Here is a 12,423-nt window from a genome sequence, read left to right as displayed (position 1 = left end):
AAACACAGCTCTGACAAATGATGTAATACTGACTGTATGTGTTTTCTGTGAAGTGTGGTCTTTCTATACACAGTCTTTACGGTCAGATGTCCTTACTGAACTCCAAATAGTGACGTCTCCTGAAATCTGGTGGTGTTGAACTCCTTTTGCATGGATGGTCAGAAAGTGAGGAATTTATGGAGAAAATCATTAAGGTCTCTAAAGGAAAACCCGAGAAACTCAGTATTCTTCATCAGTCAGTTTTTTGATTAATTGAATGCCATTGACAAAGATTTTGCATATTTAATTTTTCACCTTCTCTTGTCTGAGAAAGTTTGGGGCAAATATCACAATTAAAAAATGGAGTTTCTATTTGGGCTTAACTTCTAGTCTTGCATTTTAAAGGGGAATGTTAAACTGGCACAACAATATTCCACCTCACCTCAAACAGGATGATGATATGAAACTTAGGTGGGAACAGAAAGAACTGAGAATACTCGACAATAGTCATTGAATATTTTTGCTTGCTTCTGGGCCAAACTCCTCATAAAGGGAAACCAAAGGAGATAAACATCAGCTTTCTAATACAGTGAGGAACATATATTCTCACAAATCAAGTGAACATCATATTGTTAGTTCCTCAATATACTAAATATCAGAGTTGTTGGGCTAAGATATTTTAAGTTGTTTTCATAAGTAAATAAGGCTTCCATGTTCACCCAGTGTGTGAGTGTGCATGTCTGTCTGTCCCTCCCAATAACCTTTGAAACCATACACCAATTTTAGTTAAATTTGATGTAAAGTTATAGATCTTAAAGGTATTGTTTTTATTAAAAGTTCAGTAAAACTAGGTAGCTGGTTAGAAAAGAGACTGTTCATTCAGCCACTGAGGAAAAAGCTTCAGAGAGAGTCTGACCCTTTTGAGAAACCTGAAAATCCACACATGTTGGGCTGGATATAGGTGGAAGACCATGTGATCATCTCAAGATTAGCTTTTGTTTGAAATTTGCATCCTGTCACACATCTGCGAATACAAAAAATCACAGACAACACCCCAGGAAACAGGATTAATTCCTGGAATTACTGTTGTATGTATATTTCATAATTCCTTTATCAGATCTGTGATATTTGTTTACATTAAAAATATATGAAGCTGTTTCATATTAAGGGTGAAACTGAATTTAGCTTGGTAAAGTGGGCTTCTGCAGTCCCTTGAAAGGATTAAGCTACAAATATTTCAAGGAAACGGTCTGCACCAAACAGGAGTGATAGCTGAAGATTCAATCTGTGCTAAACTTCTACATATTTCAGCCTTTCTAATAGTACTTTAAGTTTCCAAAGTTATCCCATACATTCATTTTCAAGACATGTTTCTCTGCATTTGCAGATAATAAGAGCCCCTCTGTTGCAATTAAAAGCAGACAACAGGCTACTCATGATATTAATAAACGACGGACCCTTTTGCAAGATAACAGCTGGATAAAGAAGAGGCCTGAAGAGGAAAGGTAAGAAAGATATGAAATACATTTCTTCCGTATGCCATGTACATTTTCATGGAGGGTCTACTTTTTCATGAATGGTATCAACCAGAATTACATGAATTTAATCAAATAACTATTATTTGCTTATCTTGATGAGGTATTGATTGCCTTTTGGAAATATTAGTTTGCTGGACTTTCACTAATTATGTTTTTCATTGGGACTTTTGAGCACTGAGCATTTAATGAGATGTCTGGCTTCTGCTCTACAAGAAAAATTGCACATTTCATATACTTAGGTTGCAACAATATGATCTGAATTTTTCTTTTCTACAAGCATGCAGATTATAAGTCTTGGCAAGTTCTTTTAAGGAGCTTAAGTCAGAATCAGTTGAAATTTACTGTAATGCAAACTAGGACTTGTATTATAGTAGAAAGTCTATCTTGAGACAAGGCCCTCATTATATGGTTCATGAACAGCATGTAGGAAGAGCTAATTCTTACTCCAACATGTCTGGAGTCATCTAATGCAGAGATATGTAGCTGGTGTGGTTATGGTGGCAGTGGACAGCTATGAAATCTGATAGAGGACAGAAATCTTTCACCAAGAAACAATTTTCTATTTTTAATATTAAAATTTTAACTAACCACTCTCTTTCTTTTGCTTGAAGTGCTGATGAAAACTATGGAAGGGCTGTGCTTAATCAGTACAAATCCCAAGACAGCCTACACAGGTACAGTGGAGTATGTGAACACCTTTCTAATGATGTTGCCAAAGAAAACTGAGTATCCTTTTAGTATATCCTGTTTATAGCAAGAGATTGCTTTGTTCAGTTTCAGTCTATACATGTTTACACTGTAAATCTGACTTTGAAGTCAAGAATTAAGTTGATCATTGCAATGGATGCAGGGTTGGATCTGTTGACACCTGGGTGGTCTGAAATCCTATATGATACCTTAATTTGAGATTTATATAATGTTTTATTGGTGATGAGTTGTTTAATAAAAAGTGACCAAAATGGCATTTCTAACATTTTTTATAGCAGTAGCACAAATGAAAAGGAAGATCAGAAAGCTGTACTTGGGCGATACAGGTCTGATACTACCTTGGACAGGTAGGACTTTTTTCTGTATGTATTTCTCATACCTGTGAGAGGTCTTAAAAATGAAAGCATGAATGAAAACAGTGGGGTTTTATAATTTTGTTGTTTATTAAGTGTCTAAGTAGAAGACTGAATGATTTTTGCATGAATTATCAATGAGACAAATGGAAATGTGATTTGAGAAAAGGTTCTTTTGACATCTTGCTCTGCTTTTTCTGTATCAATTTCTGTGTATTCTTGTCCTCATAAATGTATCTCTGCACAGATAACCACTCCTTCAAAATTTTCTGCTTTTTAAACTGTAAATCAAAGTCCTATCTCCAATAGTTAAGCACAACACGGGTAAACCCCTAGTTCTTTGCAAATCCTTGCTGCCACTTCCTACCATGATCAGTACAAATATCAGAATCATATGCTTGTCATACAGGTCCTTAATTTGAATGTCCTCTTCAGCCTTGACCTCTGTTAAGACATGCCCATGCTTGTGTTTGCAGATTGTTTCCATGTTGCATCTTCAAAATTCAGCCCTCATTAACATCTGGTATCCACAACGTGCTGAGGCTATGAATACCAGCATTTAAATGCACACTGTGGAAAAAGTGCACTTGTTTGCTTGGATCTTAGCACTGTGTTATTATTTTGTTTGATGATCCTTCTGTTGTAAGAAATGATGAAAAATTGTTACGTAAAATTTACCTTCTCCATATAAGTCTGGAACAGAACAGGCTACAGAGCTATGTGAAATCACCCATCTGTCAATTCTTCTGCAAGCCAGTGAATACTGCTGTATTTGTAGACCAATCACAAGGAAGCCATTCTATAACTTCAATTTACCTATTGCTCTTCTCTGTATCTTTTCTATTTCCATAGCAGTCTTTTTGATCTGGGGGTCCAAATCTCCATGCAGGTATTTAAGATGGGTGCACACCTTGTATAGATAGAGTATAACAGCGGCTTCTGGTTCACTTGCTATTCCTTCCCTCATACTTCATAATACTGAATTTGCTCTTTTGAGTACTGCTGAGAATTGAGCTTTGATTTTCATAACATTACCTATATAATTCCAAGACCTGTTTCCTGAGTAATAATAGCTGGTTCAGACATCACTTGATTTTCTTGGCAGGCATTACTTTGCATCTAAGAAAAGTGAATGTCATCTGCCATTTTAGAAATCTGATATGTTAGCAGACAACTTCTGAAAGCCTTGCCAGTCGGCATTCGCTTTGACTACGATGAGTTAATGTCATTGGCAAGCAACATAATCTCATTCTCCTCCTTTTCCAGATAATTTGTGAACATAAGGAAAAACACAGGTCTTGTACAGATCCCTCCTTCTGAAAAATTGTTGTTTATTCCAAACCTTTGTTTCCTGCTTTTCAAGCAGTTATTTATGCACGAAAGGACCTTCTCTATTGCCACATAGGAGATCAGTTTATTTAAGAGCCCTTAAAGCAAATTTCTGTGAAGCTCTGGAAATTCAAGTAGAATATATCAGATGTCACTCTTATCCACATACTCATTGACTTCAAAACAATTTTTAAGACTTGATCTCCATGCATAGAAGCCCTGATTACTAATTTAGAAGTCATAGGACAACTCCATTTTCTACAGTGTCGCTGAACAGCATTGTCCTTTTGTACTCTATCTGTGCCTTTTTGCTTTATGCTGACATATTAAGATGTCTGAATTATTTTAGGTTGTAAGCTGACTGTCTTTTGTTTTCATATACACAAATATCTAATATGTAAAGGGTTCTTAACATGCAACAGATGACAGAGAATACAAAGAAAGGATTATAGGTGTGAATATACACTTTTGATAACTAATGCAGAATATGTCCATAAATGGAGTGAATAATGATGGTTCTACCATGAAATGATTACAATGAGGAAGCTGCGGTCAAGTTGTTTATTTTTCCTCAGTGATCACTGGTCTTCTCAAAACTGTGCAATATAGCCATTCCAGGATTAATGTGTGCACGCCCATTGCCAGCAGGCACTTCTGTAAGGGATGACCACGTGTTCTGCATATCCTCAAACTTGCAACCTAAGGCATAAAAGGGTGTGGTGGTGTATTTTCTCTTAGCACCTTTTTGTAGCCTGCAGACAAATTTGGTACTCCTGCTTCCTCTGTGAAGGATGTTCTCCACCAGGTACAATTCCCTTATTTTCTTATAAATTATTTCTGGCAAGCATAACCGTAGTACAGAAGTCTCCAAGCTTAGAACAGACCAGTTTGCAGAACAGCTATATTGCTTAGTTGCCTCTGTGAAAAAGAAGCATTCATTGTTTTTTCCTGTTCAAAACTAAAAGGCAGAGTTGAAAATGGAGCATGTTCCTGGAATACAGTCTAAAGGACTGCTCCTAGTAGACAATTCTTGAGAAGAATTACCTTGGTATTGGAGATCTCTGAGCTGTTTACAGAATTATTGTAAGTCATTTTGTCTGTATGGAAAATAATTTTTGTCTGGCTAAGACACTGTATAAAACGGTAGTCTTCTATCCTGCAAAAGGTCTTTAGGAGTTATCTGTTTTCAAGCTAGATATTGGAACATCTTTCCACAATTCTGCGTTGCATCTCTTCCGGCCATGACTGTAATATTCCAAAAGCCAAGGATTTAAAGAATCTGGATCTATCTGGATGAATGTCTCTTCAATAGCTACTTTTCAAAATGGCAAAATAGTCATTGAATTCTAATTTAAAAAAAAAAATCCAAAATAAAATGTTTGAAGAGTATAGGAGTAATTTTGAGTTCTTCACTGCATGTGTAAATGCGACAGTGAAAACATATCTAAAAGCCATATTAAGTACAGCTTTTTGCTTCCTGGATACTGCCATATCCATGTTCAAAGAAAGCATTGTTTGATATGAATTTTGCCTAACCCAATATCTATAAAATCTGAACATCAGTTTCAGTATTAAGGACCTAGGAGAGATGTTGCAGATGATTACATGCAATTGCACCATTGGCTGCAAGCACAAGAAAATACCAAACACTGCTGTTGTTAACAGAAATCCATAGCTTGATGGCAGTAGGTGCACATGTACTTGTATTGGCATGTAGATCTACACATCATAACTCAGACAACAATTTCATTGTGCAGATGATCACAGACAGCCTTTCTGGATGGGAGGAAGAATTTTATTTATCCTTTTATTTCTCTCTTATTATTAGCAACTAACTAAATATTTCACAAAAGATGGGAGAAAACTTAAAAATCAGATAGTGATGATGAAAATTACATTGCTATTTTTCCACGTACTAAATGCTACTAAGTCCAGAATAGCTTCCAGGAGGAATAAATCCTAACTGCATTTATAGCAACTAGATCTGAAGAGATGGGACTGAAGCAAACAAGACACTTCCATTGTCCGCTTTATTAATAATCAAATCCTTTGGAATGGTAGAAATAATTAGAAAAGGAACTGAGAGCAATCCAGAAACCACTGTTCAGTTGTGGTATGAACCTGTTTTGCACATCTTGAACACTGCATGCAGCATTTCACTTATGTGAAGAAACTACAATAGAACCAGAAAAAAATAAAGAGGACGGTGAGAAATAGTGATCACAGGGAGGGAGTAGCTTTCATATGTGGAATGTCTGAAGAGACAAAGATTCCTCAGCTTGGAATGATATAGGGAATGTGAGTAAGGAAGGAATATTTTCTGTTTGTTCCACTGTAAGAATGAGGAGATAGCCTACAAAATGTTTAAGTAATGATTTAAAGAAAAAGAAAGAGAGAAAGAAAAAGAAAGAAAGAAAAGGAAAGAAAGAAAGAAAGAAAGAAAGAAAGAAAGAAAGAAAGAAAGAAGGAAAGAAAGAAAGAAGAACATTTGTTTTTCCCTTAACACATGTATTAATTGTAGGAGTCACCACCACAGGATATTGTGGAGGCCAGAAATTTAAATTGGTTCAGAAAAACATTGGATGGATAAATGGAACGTTGATCCAAAGGTGTCTGTTGGAGACAGCATTCTGGGTGCAAACAGAGGATATTCTTCAACCACTGCTAAACAGAAGCTGAAAAGTTCTACAAGGAGAAGTTAACTTTATACTTACCTTTCTTCTTTCACTTTTTTCAAAGCTTCTGCTACATTGGGCAGCAGTGGAGTAGGGTGCCAGATGGACCCTTGAAATCTTTAAAATGAGCAAATACAGAACTACTTAGAGTGTTGTGCTGAAATTTTGAAAATACGAATAGAAACGTGAAAGAAATGCTGATTCATTGGATAGTTGTGAACTAGCAGAAATGCTCGTGTTTGCACCCGCAGTGATGCTAGCAAGTTCCGTGAGACCTCTAGCGATCTTCCGCGTAACTGTAACTGCCGCTCACCGTGGCAAGCTGCCCGTGACGTGAGATAGTTTTTTGCACAATTAAATTTATGATTTGAGAAAGGCAAAAAGGCACAGAGCACATGGTGGTGCAGATTGTGTCCCAGAGCTCTCTTGAAGGCTTTTCATTAAATACAACAGTATTCTGTGATACTTGGCTTAAGGCAGTATACAAAATGTTTTGTACATTACATTAGATTAATAGTTCTAGGATTAATTGTTTTGGATCTATAGCTTCAGTTTATAGATGGGAATAGATAACTAAAATTAAGTAATTTCTATATGTAAATAAGTTGTAGCTCAAAATGTGTTGCAGCTGTTTTAGCCAAATATTTAAGATAACCCCCTCAACCTAGTACTTGTAATCTATTTCAATGTATGTCACTTTACATTTGAGCTTTTCAGAGTCCCCCTGTTCTTATTAAAGGATATTCCATATATGGGAAGAAAGTTGAAATAAAATAAGTACTTAAACTGTTTCAACTATAGTAGCTACAATGTGCTTTCTGTGAAAATTCAGAAGGGTTTTAAGCAACAACTAGAATTCATAAAGGGCTTGAAAATCGTGTGGTTGTTTCTTGGTGTAAATTTCATGGCTTAATAAAATCAATTCCAGCACAAATAATCTAACTTCTTTGATAGATGTTATTCCTGTAGTCACTACCATGCTTTATCTGGGATCTTACACCAGGGTATTTTCAAATCACATTGATCTCTAAAAGCTGTAAAGAAAATGAGATTGTTCCATCTCTCAAGGGATGGTGAGGGAGAGGGAAAGGGGGTAGTTTATGTACTGCTTGACTGAACATTGCTTTCTTTCTAGTATTCTGATCTAATTCAAAGGAATTGTAATAAATGAACTGTTAACAACACTGAGGCTTGATACAATATATCAATTAGAGTTTGAACACAACCTTTTAAAACAGTTTTTTTCAGTGAGCTACTTAGACACTTCAGATATTAATGCACTAATGATATATTAATACAGCTTCTGTTCTATACCTATTTTGATACTGGGGAATTTTTAATCTGTACACAGGGCAAAGTGATACTCCATCTTTTAACTTCACTGAAAGTGGGGTTTTTTTTAAAAAATATCTAGAGTGTGTATTATAAATAATTTCTGTGTTTCTGACAGAATTCCAGCCAGAAGTGATATTGATAAAATAAATAAGTCCCCAACTCTGAATAATAAGCAAAGCAACAGGTATGAGTTTTGAGAACTTTATCATCTAAGTATTATGTATTATAATTTATCTTGTATCATTTATCATACATTATCATCTAAGTATTATATATTATCATAGCTTTTGATTACATGTACATACCAAGAATATATAGAGAAATGATTTGTATGGCATATGGCTAATAGTAGGCTTCATTTCACCACCTGAGATCTGGAGTGCAGACATCTATATCTAGGTTATCATAGACTTTTTATAGCCAGTGAGGAGAAAAAGGGTCTTTTGGTGGACAGTTCATCTGATGTCACTCAGATATTTTCTTTAGAATAAGAGGAACTTTCCTTAAAAATGCCTATTTCTCCACATAGATTAAGAGAGACACCAGCTCAGATTACACATTTACTCAGCATAGCAATTATTTAAGAAACTCTGTATTTTAAATACAAAAAAGAAAGAATGAGAGTGTTTTGAAAACAGTTCAGTGCGGGTATATTCTAGAGCTCTACATTTCTCTGCATGAATTATACCAAATACAGTATGTATTTCTGTGGAAAGACTACATGAAAAAATTCTAATGAAGGTTTTCAGTGGAAAATGCCATTGAACATTGCCAATGGAAAACTTGAGTACCAAAACATACAAAATACTATTTTGGTAGACAGGCTGATTTTTCCGGTGGAAAGCTTTTCTTTTGTCGGAAGATCAGTCTTTTGTTTAAAACAGGTCGAAACTAATTTTAAATTTAAAATAAGTTAGCACAAAATTTTTGATGTTATTAAAAAAGTCGTTATGATTCAGAGATGGCCACTTCATATATGTAATATGACTACACAACACTGAAAGTTTATTTTCTAAAGAACTTACAGCTCTTACCTAATTGAAATTTTTATTTCAAAAATGAAAGTCAGAAGAGCTCAGCCACCATACTTATAAATGTAAAGGGACAAATATATCGCTTTGTGCCTTCATCAGTGTCAGTAGTGTTCTATCAGTAACAAATTACACTGAGTATAGTTGCTAGTGAAGACTGAGCACAGCAATTAAATGTCATCTTGCAAAGTGTTGAGATATTACTCTGAAGAGCAAATGAGTATCTCTGGCATTTAAAGTTCAAGTTAGGTCATTTTTTAAATTATGGTTTTGCACCATTATGTTGTAAATCATGATGATGATGACACATGAAATATCATATAAATTGGATTTTATGTTATTTTGTCTGGAGATGATTTTTTAATAGACCTGCCACAAATTCTGAAGTGGGACTTAAGTGAGACTTAAACAGTATATACCTTTTCCTGCTAGAGAGCAATAAAATGATTTGTAGAGCTCTGTTCAGTTATTCTCATTACATTAAGAATTGCACAGGACAAGACAATGACTTTTTGATAAACTTTATGAGAAAAATCACTGGCTTGGAACTCATATAGTTAGGAGTATGAGGAATACTGGCTCCTTTTACAGGTATATCATAAAATAGAGCAGCATTGACATAATTGAATAAGAAACATAAAACTTAAAGTATGAAAAATAAGGATATTAATATTTTAGTGGTTGAAGACTGAAGTGTAGGTACAGAAGTCAAGATTTTAAGAAGTCAGAAATCACTTTTTATATCAGGTAAAAACACATCTGTTCTCTAAGCATCAGAATCTCTTAAGGTGTCAAATCTTGTATCCTTTTAGGTATTTCCAAAATTTCAGTTGGCATATATAAACATAGTCATACCATTTACCATACACAGTTGGTTCATTCTGACAGTAGAAATATGATTTCTTATAACTGTTTTTTTAATTTAAAATTATACATTTATTGAAGGTTAATTAATTAAGTATATTTCCTTAACAGACAGTCTTGGACTCCTAATGCAGCATCCACAGACACTGCTGCAACTTCTCCAATCAAGAAAAAAAGGTATTCATTACCATCATTGCTTGGTTGCCAGAGGACATACAGCACTATTAAACCTCAGTAATGTATTACAATTACCTAAAAAAAATTACCAACTTTCTCCCCTAGCATGCTCTAACTCCTCAGCAAGCTTCAATAAATAAACTTTAGCATGTTCTGGCTTTTTCCATGGGAGTACTGCGTTGCAAGTTTGTCTCTGTAGAGCCAGTTTTGTGAGCCCGGTGGACATACCACAACAGATGCTATAGCGTATGCCTTTTTAGTGTCTAAGTTTAAAGCATTATAGCTCACTGTAATTGCTACCAGTTGAAATCTCTGATGCCGAATTTGACTCTGTGCTGTTGCAGTACATATGAACCACAGAGTTTGCTGCATAATACACAGCTAGCTTTAAAAATCTGGATTTCAGATAGTATTGTCTGAGCAAGACTAAAAACAGGGTGTAGAACAAAAAAACTACATTTTTAATTTAAAATTTACTGCTGGTGATAGCCATATTTTTATGCATCCTTCCCAGCTGCAAATTCTGTCCGTTTGTGATTTTTCTCTTCCATATTTCATGCATAAAAATCTTGATCAGTAGAATTATGAAAGTAGAAATTAAAATGTCATCATTTTCATACTAACAACACTGCTTGTTCACTGGAAGTTTATGGTGTTTTCAGCCCAGTAGTTCTCTTCAGGCTCTTTGTAGATGTGAAAGGCCATCACTGAATTGCACTGTTTATGGTGCAATTGCTTTTTCCTCACAAACAATTGCTGGATTGATAGTTTTGAGGGGAAAAAAACGACCAAAAAAAAAGAACTGAAAGTGCTTGTTATGTTTATGTGACCTCTAATACCAGCCTGAATGTGTTTCTTGGGTTGATACTTGACACCCTTTCCTTTGTGCATTCTCTCTGGTTGTCCTTCCCATGAATGATCCATTTATTTGTACCATTCAGGTTGCAGAAAAGACCACCTAGAGTCAGAGAACACATTTTTCACAACAGTAATTAAAATTATTATTTTCAATTCCATTCAGTTGTCTGGAAAAAAAAAGGTCTAAAAAGTATCTGCATGCAGTATTTCAAAACACTAATAATTTAAGAGAAGTTCCAGGTATTTCTACACCACTTCTGACATTCTAGCATTCATAGTATGCTGTTCAACTGCACAGCATTAAGCTAATACTAAAAAATGTATTTGTTAACACTGACAGGCAATCTTGGATGCCTCCCCCGGTTTCGAGTAGTAAGACCACAACAGAAACTAAACAGTAAGTACTGATGATTGCTAGTTATTTCCTAATTCTTGGCTAAAGCTGATTCTGGGAGTGAGCCAACAGGGCAATTCTTTGAGGGACTGAGTTTGATGAGTGAGATGGCATGGGAAGAGAAAGCATCCCATACCTAAATACTTGTTTGGGCTCTTAGCAGCTTGATGCCCAGCATTGACTGAGGTCTGGGTATATGAAGTGCCAGTGACTTGAGGTTACATAAGTCCTCCCAAAATTTTTCTACAATACTTGTATGCTTTCTTCATGGTTTTGCTTTGGACTGGTCCAGTTAGCTCTCCACAAGACAAATCTGCTATAGAGCGACTAGCCGTTAAGGGCAGGAATCTATTGGTGCCATTTGGTCTGACAGCCAGGGCTAACCCTGGGCCCTTTTGGTTAAGTGTGGACAAAACCTCAAGATCTGCTTAGTCAGCTCTCAGTATGGTGCCCAAGAAATAGTTTAGAAGAAAAGCTCAGGCTAAAGTTACTTGCAGTTGAATGTTTAATGTTTATTTCTAAACTTGTGGTTGCTTTCTGGCAGACCAGAAAGAGAACAGAGAACATTTCTTAAGCTCTCATCTGAAAACAGAATATGGATGGTTTAAAATATTCATGAATGAACTTTTGTGATATTCTTTGCTTAGGCCCCCTATTGGCTGCATCATGGCCTTGTGCTTCCCTAGTTTTAATCTGGGAAACTTCCAACATGAGTCTCATGCATATCAGTGATGAAAATTAAATGAAACAGAAATGAACGGATACATTGTCGTGTTAGGTATAATACCTTGGTAGACCATTGCCTAGGGAGTTTATGACATCTCTGTCAGTGGAAGACTTTAAGATGAATCCTTAAAACCAAGTTTAGCAATTATTTTTAATCTTATTCTGTGTTTACTACTGTCCATCTGTTTGGCCAAGATTCAAAAAGTCACTCACCACCCAGCAGAAAGATAGCTCCTAGATGCTAAAGTTTATTTTGTTTTAAGTCAATGCTTGCTAGGTATTTTTAATATGTCAACTGTGATGAATTTATCTGGCTTCATTTCAATGTCTCACTATAATCATGGTAATTTTGAAAGCATAGGATAGGATGCATCCTCTATATGGTATCTGCCCAGCTTCCAACAAAAACCTGGGATTCCTGTGTCCTTCTCAACACTAATTATCCAGTTACTCCTC

The 12,423-nt window shown here is 35.5% G+C and overlaps 1 protein-coding gene across 1 annotated transcript in view; it reads left to right on the top strand.

Moving 5' to 3' along the window:
- LOC128141068 (sciellin-like) overlaps positions 1-11,248 on the top strand; it is a 43,776-nt gene extending 32,528 nt beyond the window's left edge. Inside the window, exons 4-9 of the mRNA XM_052785627.1 lie at positions 1,367-1,484; positions 2,129-2,191; positions 2,501-2,572; positions 8,033-8,101; positions 9,924-9,989; positions 11,188-11,248. Of these exons, the coding sequence (XP_052641587.1) occupies positions 1,367-1,484; positions 2,129-2,191; positions 2,501-2,572; positions 8,033-8,101; positions 9,924-9,989; positions 11,188-11,248 (449 nt within the window). The remainder of the gene's footprint in view (positions 1-1,366; positions 1,485-2,128; positions 2,192-2,500; positions 2,573-8,032; positions 8,102-9,923; positions 9,990-11,187) is intronic.
- The last annotated feature ends 1,175 nt before the right edge of the window (positions 11,249-12,423 follow it).

Source organism: Harpia harpyja, chromosome 4 (genome assembly GCF_026419915.1).
Source record: "Harpia harpyja isolate bHarHar1 chromosome 4, bHarHar1 primary haplotype, whole genome shotgun sequence".
NCBI classification, from domain to species: Eukaryota; Metazoa; Chordata; class Aves; order Accipitriformes; family Accipitridae; genus Harpia; species Harpia harpyja.
This window is presented reverse-complemented; position numbering and strand designations above follow the sequence as displayed.